The sequence below is a fragment of the Helianthus annuus genome, chromosome 4 (assembly GCF_002127325.2).
Source record: "Helianthus annuus cultivar XRQ/B chromosome 4, HanXRQr2.0-SUNRISE, whole genome shotgun sequence".
NCBI classification, from domain to species: Eukaryota; Viridiplantae; Streptophyta; class Magnoliopsida; order Asterales; family Asteraceae; genus Helianthus; species Helianthus annuus.
The window spans coordinates 111500630-111515242 of NC_035436.2; the positions used below are offsets into that span (position 1 = coordinate 111500630).

General features: G+C 39.4%; 1 protein-coding gene across 1 annotated transcript; it reads left to right on the top strand.

Annotated features, from left to right (window-relative positions):
- The first annotated feature begins 12692 nt into the window (after positions 1–12692).
- LOC110933189 lies at positions 12693–14573 on the top strand. The gene is made up of 2 exons (XM_022176423.1): positions 12693–13212; positions 13714–14573. The coding sequence occupies exons 1-2, from the start codon at positions 12693–12695 to the stop codon at positions 14571–14573; spliced, it is 1380 nt and encodes a 459-aa protein (XP_022032115.1).
- Positions 14574–14613: the final 40 nt, after the last annotated feature.

Genomic DNA, 14613 nt, shown 5'->3' on the forward strand with positions numbered 1-14613 from the left:
TCAACCTAGGTGCCACAACTGCAACAGGCATCACCACGGCCCGTGTAACAAGGGTCGTTGTCAAAGGTGTCTTAAGATGGGCCACGAGGCCAAAGACTGTAGGAGCCCTCGTCCTGCGAATCAGAATCAGCAGCCTCAGCAACCAGCTCCACAGAACCAGCAGCAGCAACAGCAGCCACAGCGTGGAAACCGGGGATGTTTCCAGTGTGGGGCTGAAGGTCACTTCAAACGCGATTGCCCTCAGTTGAACCAGAACCGCAACAACAACAATAATCAGGGCAACGGAAACAACAACGGTGGGAACAACAACAACAACGGCAATGAAGCTCGTGGTCGTGCATTCGTACTAGGTCGAGGTGACGCAGTGAACGATCCCAACGTAGTTATGGGTAAGTTTCTCCTCGACAATATTTACGTTACTGTTTTGTTTGATTCGGGTGCGGATACAAGCTATATGTCTGTGAAAATGTGTCAACTGCTAAAACGTGCACCAACACTTTTACCCACCAAACATGTAGTAGAGTTAGCTAACGGTAAAAGTCTAGAAGCCACGCACGTAGTTCAGGGTTGTAATCTTATCCTTGCTGGCCAAGCCTTCTCTATTGATCTCATTCCCATAGTTTTGGGTAGTTTCGACGTCGTGATTGGGATGGATTGGTTATCCCAACACCAGGCAGAAATTTTATGCAGCGAGAAGATAATTCGCATTCCTCGTTCGGGTCAGGAACCTCTTGAAGTTCAAGGCGACAAGAGTGGTGCTGTGGTTGGCATCATCTCTTTCTTGAAGGCTCAGAAATGCTTACGAAAAGGGCACACTGCCATTCTGGCACTCGTTACAGACGCATCAGCAAGGGAAAAGAAATTGGAGGATATTCCAATTGTATGTGATTACCCTCAGGTGTTTCCTGAAGACTTACCTGGCTTACCGCCTCATCGTCAGGTCGAATTTCAAATCGAGCTCGCTCCAGGAGCAGCGCCCATAGCTCGCGCACCATATCGTCTAGCACCATCAGAATTGGAGGAACTGTCAAAGCAACTGCAAGAACTCTTGGAAAAGGGTTTCATACGTCCAAGCTCTTCGCCTTGGGGAGCTCCAGTGCTTTTCGTGAAAAAGAAAGACGGTACGTTCAGGATGTGTATCGACTACCGTGAACTCAACAAGGTAACGGTGAAGAACCGTTATCCTCTTCCGCGCATCGACGACTTATCCGACCAGTTGCAAGGGTCGTGCTACTATTCGAAGATAGACTTGAGGTCGGGGTACCATCAGCTGAGAGTCCGGGATGAGGACGTCTCCAAGACTGCATTCAGAACTCGTTATGGCCACTACGAGTTTCTCATCATGCCGTTTGGGTTAACGAACGCGCCTGCTGTATTTATGGATCTTATGAACAGGGTGTGCAAACCCTATCTCGACAAGTTCGTCATTGTTTTCATCGACGACATTCTGATTTACTCCAAGAGTCGGGAGGAACACGAGCAACATCTTCGCCTGATATTGGAACTTCTTCGGAAGGAACAGTTGTACGCCAAGCTTTCTAAATGCGACTTCTGGCTTCGTGAAGTCCACTTCTTAGGCCATGTGGTAAACAGGGATGGGATCCATGTCGATCCATCCAAGGTAGATTCGATCAGAAACTGGCCTGCACCGCGTACGCCAACGGAAATACATCAATTCTTGGGTTTGGCGGGTTACTACAGACGGTTTATTAGAGACTTTTCGAAGATTGCTCAGCCGCTGACGCTACTGACACAGAAGGGTGTTACCTATCGCTGGGGAGAGCCCCAGGAGACTGCTTTTCAGCACCTAAAGGATAGGCTTTGCAGTGCACCTATTCTCTCTTTGCCAGAGGGCACAGATGACTTCGTGGTATATTGTGATGCATCCATTCGGGGACTTGGATGTGTGTTGATGCAGCGTGACAAGGTTATTGCTTACGCCTCTCGTCAACTCAAGGTTCATGAACGTAACTACACGACGCACGATCTAGAGCTGGGAGCTGTTGTTTTCGCGCTTAAGATATGGCGACATTACCTGTACGGTACCAGGTGCACGATTTACACCGATCACAGGAGTCTCGAGCATATCCTTAAGCAGAAGGATTTGAATATGCGTCAACGAAGGTGGGTCGAGTTACTTAACGATTACGAATGCGCTATCAAGTATCATCCAGGCAAAGCCAATGTTGTGGCTGATGCCCTTAGTCGAAAGGACACCTTACCGAAGCGCGTGCGAGCGCTACAGCTTACGATTCAGTCTAGCCTTCCTGCACAGATACGAAATGCTCAGGTAGAAGCATTGAAGCCCGAAAACGTCAAGGCTGAAGCCTTACGCGGCTCACGACAACTAATGGAACAAAGGGAAGACGGCGCCTACTATGTAACGGGCCGGATTTGGGTCCCTCTCTATGGCGGTTTACGCGAACTTGTAATGGATGAAGCTCACAAGTCTCGCTACTCGGTACATCTAGGGTCAGATAAAATGTACCACGACATCAGCACTACTTATTGGTGGCCTAGCATGAAGGCCCACATCGCTACATACGTTGGAAAATGTTTGACCTGTGCGAGAGTCAAGGTTGAATATCAGAAACCAGCTGGTCTACTTCAGCAGCCTAAGATACCACAATGGAAATGGGAAGAAATTTCCATGGATTTCGTTACAGGCCTACCTAGATCCCAGCGTGGGAACGATACGATATGGGTGATCGTGGATCGACTCACCAAGTCTGCACACTTCCTACCTATAAAGGAAACGGATAAGTTCTCCACTCTCGCAGACGTATACCTCAAAGAAGTTGTCTCGAGGCACGGGGTGCCCACGTCCATCATTTCGGATCGCGACGCACGATTCACGTCAGAACTTTGGCAAGCGATGCACAAATCTTTCGGCTCACGATTAGACATGAGCACAGCATATCATCCTCAGACGGATGGGCAGTCTGAGCGAACGATTCAAACTCTTGAAGACATGTTTAGGGCATGCGTTATAGATTTCGGCAACGGCTGGGAAAAGCATCTCCCTTTGGTGGAGTTCTCGTATAATAACAGTTATCACACCAGCATTCAAGCCGCTCCATTCGAGGCATTGTACGGGCGTAAATGCCGGTCACCTCTCTGTTGGGCAGAGGTGGGGGATAGTCAAATTACGGGTCCAGAGATTGTAGTGGACGCCACAGAAAAGATTGCACAAATAAGACAACGCATGGCGGCAGCACGCGACCGTCAGAAAGCCTACGCGGACAAGCGTAGAAAGCCATTGGAATTTGAGGTCGGGGACCGGGTTTTATTGAAAGTTTCACCCTGGAAGGGTGTGGTTCGTTTTGGCAAACGGGGCAAACTGAATCCGCGGTATGTCGGACCATTCGAAATTATCGAAAAGATTGGCAAGGTAGCCTACAAGTTGAACCTACCAGCTGAACTCGGGGCAGTTCACAATGTCTTTCATGTATCGAACTTAAAGAAGTGCCTATCTGATGAAAACCTCATCATTCCTTTCAAGGAACTCACTATCGACGAGCGGTTGCAGTTCGTCGAGGAACCAGTAGAAATCACGGACCGGGATGTGAAGGTCCTCAAACACAAGAGAATCCCTCTTGTACGAGTTCGTTGGAACTCCAAACGTGGTCCAGAGTACACCTGGGAACGCGAAGACAGGATGACAGAAAAGTACCCCCAGTTATTCGGGAACAATGCAACCACTACTGAGACTGAAGCTACTACTTCGGAATTTCGGGACGAAATTCCAGATCAACGGGGGAGGATGTGACACCCCAGGAAAACCAGTGAACGTTATAACTTACCTAGCTTCCTCAGTGAGTGCATACCAAATTTCGGGACGAAATTTCCAATTAGTTGGGGATAATGTGACAACTCGAACTTTAGACTTGCTTTGATGTAACGTTACGTGCTTATGAGAACTGAATTATATGATTTTAAATGAACATTTGTTATGTGCGTATGTATGTTATGTGTTGCACGAGCCCAAACTATTCAAACCGGTCACACAAGCCCGTTTGGGCCACACTTTGAAATCGGATCCATTAGGCAGCCGAGTTAGGCTCGGCCCACCCCCTTGTACCGTGTAAACATTTAGGGACTTGATCCTTTTCTCATTTGTTACAAACACCCCCACACACACACAACCCTAGACTCTTTCTCTCTCTCGGTCGCTTGGAACTCGACGGCAAGATCACCCCTACTCGGAATCACCCTTTTTCCTTCTTTAATCCGGTTAGTGATTATGTTATTGGTTGTGTGTTATTGTTTGTATGTTGATAATAATATTCTTGTAACCGGTTAGTATGTTGATTATGCTAGTAAATCAAATAAGATCTATGTATTGCTTTCGGTAATATGTGTTGATATGCTGGATTATAACCGGATTGTATGATGATGTTTAGTTCTTAATTACTAATCGGTCCGAGTATGTGTTAATCGGTTAGGATGCATGATAGGGCTGCAAGATTTAAAAACCAACCGATTGCTATATGTTTGATTATGATCCGATTGTTTATACTTGATACTGTTATGCAATTGTTTAAAGATGAACACGTTGAATATGATATAGAAATCTGCTAATCACTAGGTTTGATCTGAATTGTGAAACTGCCTAAGTTGTTTGCTAGAATCACGGGATGATTGTTACAGGAATTATGGAAACCAGTTACACACACGGTTGCGACTCAGACTGCGAGTCGGAACCCCACTCGAGACCACAAACAGCACAAGCCGAGACCACGGTTGCGAGTCCCGTTGCGACTCGTAACCAGACCATGATGAGTCGAGATCACCAGTTGCGACTCGCAACCTCCTGTTGCGACTCGTAATCTCCGGCTGTGACTCGTAACCGGGCCATGATGAACCGAGACCACCGGTTGCGACTCGAGATCGCTGGTTGCGACTCGAGACCTTCTTTGCACGTACACTGTTTTGGGCCTACACTGTCACGGGCCCAATCCTATGACTGTTATGTTGTTGGACTTGTTTACATAGTTGCTTGTTGGACTGCTTACGTTAATTGGGCCGACTACTTGGACTCGTTACTTGATATGAACTGCTGATACGTTATGTGAATTGCCATGATCATACTCGATACCATACGTGATACAAACGTGCTATATACGAACCTGACTTGCATAATAACCATGATAGGACGTGGTTGACCATTTACTTGCTACCTGTACTCTTTTGTGTATCTGCCGAGCAAACCAAGGTGAGTTCACACAGCCAAGGCATGGGATTCCCGGGTTGGGAATTGGGTGGATATGTTGAATATGGAATGATTACTTGTACTTACGCATTCTCTAGACTATAGACCATCGTCCTCAGGATAGTCAGGACACGTTACGTAAAGCCTACGTAACCCAGTAATTACCATTTGTCTCCCGGGTCGGGAAGACACGTTACGTAAAGCCTACGTAACCCAATACCATCTACTGGCTTCCAGGTCGGAAGGCCACGCTGCGTAAAGCCTACGTAGCCCCCACGCGTACCACTGTCCTCGGGGAAGGGCACGTCACGTAAAGCCTACGTGACCCTATACGTTTTCCTGTTCTCGGTAAAGAAGAACACATGGTCGAAAGTTAGTCTAGTAAGTACCGTTAATGAGAAGCCCTCATTAGCCAGGATAAACATGGGAAGCCCCCACCAGTAATATGAACACCAGGTATGGGAAGCCCCCACCAGTAATATGAACACAAGGTTTGGGAAGCCCCCACCTTTAGTACACACTAGTCTGGGAAACCCCCACTAGTTAAACATGCACACTATACTATGAACTTACTGTGAACTCGCTCAACTAGTTTGTTGATTATTTGCTGCATGCCTTGCAGGACCATAGGTACATTATGGAGCTTGCACAGGGAGGAGCAGGTCGTTGTGGGATGTGGATCATGATCGATACGAGAACTTATAACTATTTTGAGTTTACATTACTATGCTTCCGCTACTTAAACAATGTTTGGTTTTGAAACATCAGTCATATCATGATGAGTTACATTAATTGCTTTTATTATTAAATGCTATGTTTGATATGATTGATGGCTTGATCCTGGTCAGTCACGCTCCCAAGCGGTGGTACTCCGCGGGTGGATTTTGGGGGTGTGACACTGAACCCAAATTAACATTGTGTTATAAGTTTTGATAATAACACAATGTATAGAAGTCCTAGTAAAAACGTAATGAACAAACACAGTTAAAATAGACAATGATCTGAACTTTTAACACGATGCAAAAAAACCCAGTAAAAATGAACTTTTTTATTTTATTTTGCATATTAATATCATACTCATATTAAAGATAAAAAACGCTTGTTATTATGGTGATTTTTTTAAATGTCGTATGAAAAAATTATGGACGTTTTGAATTGATATATGCCTTGCATGTGGAGAGAGAAAATAAATAAATGTAGGATTCCTTTTATACCCTTTCATTATCTTCTTTTCTTTAAAACTAATCTCAACCCTCAAAATCTTAGATCAATAGACCAAAATCCTTCTTACGTTTCTTATTTATTTTTCCTTTGTATTTGATCCTAATCTTAATTTAGGTTTTCCTAAGTAAATTGTCAGTAAACCTAAGCAAATTGTGTATATTTTTTAACTGATAAGTATTAAAATAATATACGTATTTAATAATGATAGATAATCAAACCTTCTATTTAAATTGTGATTATTATAAACTATGGTTTTTGAAAGAGTGTTAATACTCACACGCCTCTTCCCTCTATCTCTTTACACACACACACACACACACACACACACACATATATATATATATATATATATATATATATATATATATATATATATATATATATATATATATTGTGAGAACGAATTAAAAACCACGAGAACTTGGTCAAAACAATTCAAATTCAAAATTTCTTTTACACTTAACATTATTATTCGAATACAATATTAGAAATTTAATTTACACCTTTAAATTTATGTGAATTCGTAAATAAAGAAAGGGGAATTGGCCTGTAATAATCCCACCTAGATCTTATTGGCCATTAATAATACGACCTCAGAATATTCCCCCACCAGTCCCACCTTTCACCTATTTTTCCTACAATGGTCCCCCGTTAAAAAAAACTTAACGGAGTTAAGCTTTTTTCCAAATTACAAACAGATTTTTTAGGGCTTTTGATCGGAACGACGATACGAGTTCATTGATGTAAAACTTGCCTCGAAACGGTACTCCAAGTGACTTGATTTTGGTTAATTGGAAATTTAAACACCCGAATTGAAGCGCCGTTTTCATCGTTTGGAGCACCGTTTCGAGGCAAGTTTTACATCAATGGACTCGTATCGTCGTTCTAATCAAAAGCCCTAAAAAATCTGTTTGTAATTTGGAAAAAAGCTTAACTCCGTTAAGTTTTTTTGACGGGGGACCATTGTAGGAAAAATAGGTGAAAGGTGGGACTGGTCAGGGAAATATTCTGAGGTGGGATTATTAATGGCCAATAAGGTCTAGGTGGGATTATTACAGGCCAATTTCCCATAAAGAAAATTTACGCATGTGTAAAAAATTTAATAAACGTGATTTTGAGAGGATAAATGAATTATTTGATTTTGTAAATTCTTTTTTTTTTTTGATGTTGTATCTTAATTACAATGAGCTTTGTATTAAAAAATGGTTTTAATTGGTTTTTCCATTCGTTCTCACGGTTCTCGCAAAATTTAGCGGTCTCAAGATAACCCTTTCTTATATATAGGAGAAAAATCCGTTAGGAACCACCCTTTATTGCGAGAAACAATGTAAACACAAGTTTTTTTAGATTGTTGGAGAGTTTAGCTTTATGGTTTAGTTTTTAGCATTTATCTTGGGTATGGAGTTTAGGTTTTTTTTTTTTTTTTTTTTTTGGGGTGGGGGGGGGGGGGGGGGTTGGGTTTTTTTTACGTTTTTTGTGGGGTTTCAGCTTTATGGTTTAGTTTTTAGCATTTAGCTTGAGGGGAGGGCGTAAGGGTATTTTTTTTTTGGGGGGGGGTGGGGGATTAGGTTTTTTTTTAGGTTTTGGGTGGTGTAGTGGGTTTATTTTGTTGCGTTCACATTGGTTCTCGTGATTTTCGCAATAAAGGTGGTTCTCGCATAAACTCTACATATATATATATATATATATATATAGAGAGAGAGAGAGTAAAAAGGATGTGAGAATAAGATTTTGAAGGTGTCAGAGTAAAATAAAATGACCCTTCTGGGAAATTGTTGAAAAGCGTTTCCTTGAGAGAGACAGTTGTCAAGGCTTTGAGAATCACCGGGGAAAAGCAATTATTTTCAAATTAACTCGACATTGCTTTTATAGATCACTAAGACTATGTGTAACGGGCATTATATGGGCGTGAAATGGTTTGATAACACCTCAACACCGTTCCTTTGGGCATTATAGGGGCATGAAAAGGGAGAGACATTTCTAGAATAATACTCAAAGAAGAGAAAAATAATGGAAAATAATAAATGAAATAGGCATTAACCGTTACGAAAAATGCCCTTTAAAGAGTATTAACAATTATGCATGGTCTAATAACGTGTTCATAGAATAGCATAGAGGTAGATGAGTGAGATTTAACTTTGAGTGTACAGAATTGTATAAACAACTAATTATATATAGGCAAATTGGAAATAAATAATCCCAACTCACTGTTATTGGCCAATAATAATCCCAACTCATTTAATCACCAATAATAATCCGAACTATTCACTTTTGTTTGTAAAATACTCCCACGTTAAAAAAAACACTAACTAGGTTAAAATATTGCTGATGTGGCTTAACATGCGTGGACTGACATGGCTGGTTAACATCTTACCTGTGTATAAAATGATTATCAGTCTCATTTGCTCACACAATCGACTGAATTTGCCCAATTTGTAGAATTAGGGTTTTGAAGGAGAGTGCGATTGTGTGTGCAAATGAGGCTTATAATCATTTTATACACAGGTAAGATGTTAACCAGCCACGTCATTCCACACATGTTAAGCCACATCAGCAATATTTTAACCTAGTTAGTGTTTTTTTAACGTGGGAGTATTTTACAAACAAAAGTGAATAGTTCGGATTATTATTGGTGATTAAATGAGTTGGGATTATTATTGGCCAATAACAGTGAGTTGGGATTATTTATTTCCAATTTGCCTTATATATAATAAATGGCAAAGTGGGGTTGTCTCACAAAAAGTTACTATACTTGATTTACAAGTTCTTTTACAGTGGCGGATTTAGAAAATTGTTATAAGGGTAATGTTTAAAAAAAAAAGGGGGTAACGAAATCGAAAAAACGTTAAAAAAATGTCAAATTTTTCCAAAATTTACACTACCACCGGAGTGTTAAGGGGTAGCGGAGGCTACCCCTTATTATACGGTAGGTCCGCCCCTGTTCTTTTATGCATATGTACAAGTAGGATGAGCACACTTTGATATTTTTTTGGGGACATGTTTGTTGTTTCATCAGCGTTCAATTATTCAACAAAGGATTACATGAAATATTTTTTTACATATATTGTTAATTAATATTTTTAATGTTTAATGAATTTTATAATGTTTTTTATATTAGTTTTGTATAGCTTGGTTGTTTTATTATCTACGTTAATTTAATAAACTATTTTATTATATTTCAGGTATAAATTTTATGTCACTTCTTCTTTTAATAAGCTTTGGTTTTTTACGCTTATTTTTACAATGATGTAATTCTTTTGGTTGGATACTTAGATTCAAGTTGTCATAGCTTTACGTTTCGTTTTATGTACATGACTACATATGTAAGTGTCAACAATGCCACACACGTTCACCCCCGCTGCAAAACGCGGGTTAAGACATTAGTTATTATATAATTTGTAAATAGCGGATAACATCTTCTCTTGGCTAAAATGTTGGGTTGTTCCCGAGACTCATTTAACAAGGGGAGGGGAGGGAAAAAAGAGATGAAAATATGAAAAATCATGTTTCCGAGTTTCATTTAACAGGGGGAGGGGAGAGAAAAGGGAAGAAAATATGACCAAATATAACCATATATTCATCCTCACAAATTAAAGAGATTAGGAGAGAAAATTTCCTTCCTCTCCCCTTCCCTCACCTTCCCTTGTTAAATGACTCGGGAACATAGGATAGTTTTAGAGTAATGGGCATGCATTATAAAATCAGTCATATGTGTTTCTTTGAGGATTATGAATTAATTATGAAAATTGGTCTTAATTTTTCTCTATAATTTTTCTCTCTTCTTTAATCACCATTCTTTTTATCTCAATCCAAGTGATGCATATCAATGTATTTCGTTGATTTAATTTCGGTAAATAAAATTGTGGTTTTTGCTCAAAATAAAAGACCTTGTAATTTAGCAAAGTAAATTATATGTAGTTTGGACTCAAAATAACACACAAATGTGGACATTAGGCTGCTCAATTTCCTTTGGTGGAGCCCAACATGAAGCCCCATTGGTGGGAACACTATTGTTCGCCACACTCTCTAACCCATATGGGTTTTACTAAACATATAATATATATGTAAATAAATAACACAATAAATACTAATAAAAATGGAACTACTGATGCATGTTATGCCTCCCATGATCACCATCATGTGCATGAGACTGCTAGGCACGTATCATTCCTGAGCTGTTGAAAATGTCCTTGTCCTCAAGGACATAACTAATTCACCATGATGGTTGACATTCAGTTTATACGGCGACATTCGGAGAAATTGTAACGAAATGCCACGGTCGGCGCCACCCGCTTTTCCTTGTGACACTTTTTGCTTTAGCTTTATGATTCACTACCAAAGGAACATGAGTTATCTTTTGAACCTGAATATTCAAATTAATTAGAAGAGATTAATTAGAGAAAGGTAGAGAGTTAATTGGGTTAGAAAAAGTCAAAGCATTCCCTGCCCACCTATACGAACGTTGTATATCCCATAATTTCTTTTTGAAATTAAAAAATATACCAATCATGTTTATATTATATTCAATGCAACTAATTTCTTTAACTTCAATAAGGATTCGCATTCATCATTTATATTAATAGATTCTTCTACTTGAGGACTTCTTCATTCTTTTACCTGGATCTTCAACAAGGTATGTTTATTAGAATTATATGTTTTTAATTTAATTTAAATTATTATTTACACTCATTCATTTAGATATAGAAACGCTTTAGTTTATACCCGTCTGTAATTATTCTATTAGAGATTAATTTTGGATTGTCCCTTTCGGACTGCTTTTTTATTCAATTATTCAGTTCAGATGGATCGTAATTATTGGAAGTACGAAATCAGACATACTAACCAAGAGTTTGTGATCGGCTTGCGAAGTTTTCTTAAGACTGCTCAAGAGGATTGTGTGAACAAAGGAAAAAAAACATCACATGTCCTTATACGGAATGTAAAAATATTACCGAATTTCCATAAACAAATGAAATCGAGTATCATTTGCTGAAAAATGGATTTATGTTGAATTATACTTGTTGGTCCAAACATGGTGAGTCACTTGCTAACCGTAGCACATCTTCGATTAATTTAGAAGCTAATTATAACGACGAGAACGAGGGCCCGCACATTAGTGATGACGATGATTATTTAGACGCGGCCAATGACAATTTGAATGACATGTGCAATGATTTGGAAACCAATTCTTGCGACAATTATCAAGAAAAACTAAAAAAATTATTTGACGATGAAAAAAACCATTATATGTTGGTTGTAAAAAGTTTTCTAAGCTCAGCGCCGTGTCAAAGCTCTTAAACTTAAAGACACACTACAGTCGGAGCGATAAGAGTTTTACATGTCTATTAGAGTTATTACATGACATGCTTCCCGAAGACAACGAGTTACCCATATCCATATACCGAGCTAAGAAATTGATGTGTCCAATGGAATTAGAGGTTCAAAGAATACATGGATGTCCGAATGATTGTATGTTGTACAGAAACCAGTTTGAAAAAACTCATACGTGTTATATATGTGGTGAATCGAGGTACAAACGTAAAAATGATACTGGTGAATATGATGACGATGTGACCAAAAATGGACCACCGACTAAAGTATTGTGGTATTTCCCCATTATACCAAGATTAAAGCGTTTATTTGCAAATCCTAAAGAATCAAAGTTGTTGCGTTGGCATTCTGATGAGCGTAAGCATGGTGGAAAGTTAAGACATGTGGCGGCTTCACCTCAGTGGAGAAACTTTGATTATGATTATCCGGATTTTGGTAACGAGGTTAGAAATATACGATTTAGTCTTAGTTCAGACGGTATCAATCCTTTCAAAAATATGAGCAGTAGTCATAGTACATGGCCTGTCCTTTTGTGCATCTACAACCTTCCTCCGTGGCTATGCATGAAAAGAAAATACATAATGATGTCATTACTAATTCAGGGTCCAAAACAACCTGGTAATGATATTGATGTTTATTTGTTTCCTTTGATTGATGACCTTAAAGCCCTATGGAGCCCTGGTGTAGAAATGTACGATGCTTATGAAAAAGTGAACCTGGTAATGATAATGATGTTTATTTGTCTCCTTTGATTATGATTATCCGGATTTTGGTAACGATGTTTATTTGTCTCCTTTGCACTATAAGTGATTTCCCAGCATACGCCAATTTGTCAGGATATAGTACGAAAGGTAAAAAAGCTTGTCCTGTATGTGAAAACGAAACAAGCTCTATAAGGTTAAAACATTGCAATAAAAATGTGTATATGGGACATCGACGATTTCTTCCACGAGATCACCATTATCGAAGACTTACAGAAGAGTTTGACGGAAATGAGGAGCTTGGAAGGGCTAGGAAAAGTTTTGATGCATTTTCACGAGTTGAAAATATGAATACTATTCTAGGAAAAAGATCTCGTACTGAGCAACGAGATAACTGGAAAAAAAGGTCAATCTTTTGGGATTTACCTTACTGGAAAAGTTTGGAAGTTCTACATTCCTTGGATGTTATGCATATTGAGAAAAATGTATGTGATAGCTTGTTAGGTTTATTGTTAAACATTCCTAGAAAAACTAAAGATGGGATTAATGCCCGTAGAGACATGGAAGCTATGGGAATACGTAAAGAGCTTGCCCCTATTGAGAGAGCCAATAGTATTTATCTTCCACCCGCATGCTATACTATGTCAGGCGAAGAAAAACGAAAGTTTTGTCAATGTTTGCATGATATTAAAGTTCCATCTAATTATTCTGCAAACATTAAAAGTCTGGTGTCAATGAAAGATTGTAAATTACTTGGCATGAAGTCTCATGATTGTCATGTTTTGATGACGCATATGATTCCTATTGCAATTCGTGGATTGATACCTGAGGAAGTTCGACATACAATTACAAAACTTTGTTTGTTTTCGACATGATTCACTCAAAGGTTATTGATCCCGAAGTCTTGGATAATTGGGAGAAGGATATATATATTACCCTTTGTGAACTAGAGATGTACTTTCCACCATCTTTCTTTGATATAATGGTTCATCTAGTATCTCATGTCGTAAAAGAGATAAAGTCTTGTGGTCCTGTATTCCTAGGATACATGTACCCCTTTGAAAGATATATGGGTGTGTTAAAGGGTTATGTGAGAAACCGTAATCAACCAGAGGGTAGTATTGTTCAAGGGTATACTTCTGAAGAGGCAATTGAGTTCTGCACAGTATTGTTATCACAAAATCAATAATATAATTTAGTTTTCTTAATTATAAATGACACTTTTAATACTTGATTTATTTATAGGTTATTTGGAAGGCGTCAAAAGTATTGGTGTTCCTAAATCTCGTCATTCAGGCCGACTTGCAGGCGTGGGAGGAGTTGGTAAGCAATTAATCACCCCACCATCTGATGAGTTACAAATTGCTCATTTTACTGTTCTACAACATATGACATGTATTGCTCCGTATGTTAATGAACACAAGAAAATATTACGATTGACACACTTGCGCAAGTCAGATAATTGGTATGCCAAACAACATAACGAGGGGTTTTCCGCTTGGTTGAAGAAAAAGGTGGAGGAAACTTATGGTGAACCAAATGTTGATAAGACGGTGGAGAGGTTGGGAATAGGGCCAGACTTTAGAGTAATATCTTACCAAGGGTATGATATTAACGGTTATACATTTTATACTAAAAATCAAGATGATAAAAGTGTAACGCAAAATAGCGGAGTTACACAAATAGCCTCAAGAACAAATGTCGACCAAATGACAATCGCCAAAGAATCATATTACGGTGTCATACAAGAAATTTGGGAGTTATCGTATTCTTCATTCACAATACCTTTGTTTAGAAGTAAGTGGGTCAATAACCGCACAGGTGTTAACGTCGACGAATATGGTTTTACACTGGTTGACCTTACAACAGACGGGTATAAATCAGAACCATTTATTCTCGCAACTCAAGCCACACAAGTATTTTTTGTCAAGGATCCGTGCAAACCAAGATACCATATAGTATTACAAGGTAAGCGACGTATTCTTGGTGTTGATGATGTTGACGACGAGGAAGAATACAATCAGTGTGACGAATTACCACCATTTTCTGTCAGTATTCAACAGAGTAATGACTATATCACAATTGGCACCTCATACTTACAATGATCTGACCACGACGAAGGGATATCTATCGAAAAAGCAGCCC

Excerpts from the sequence above, each read along its gene's own strand:
- LOC110933189 (XM_022176423.1), top strand. The coding sequence starts at position 12,693 with ATGGGACATCGACGATTTCTTCCACGAGATCACCATTATCGAAGACTT. Across the intron at positions 13,213-13,713 it reads TCTGGTGTCAATGAAAGATT|GTTATTTGGAAGGCGTCAAA; the intron begins GTAAATTACTTG and ends ATTTATTTATAG.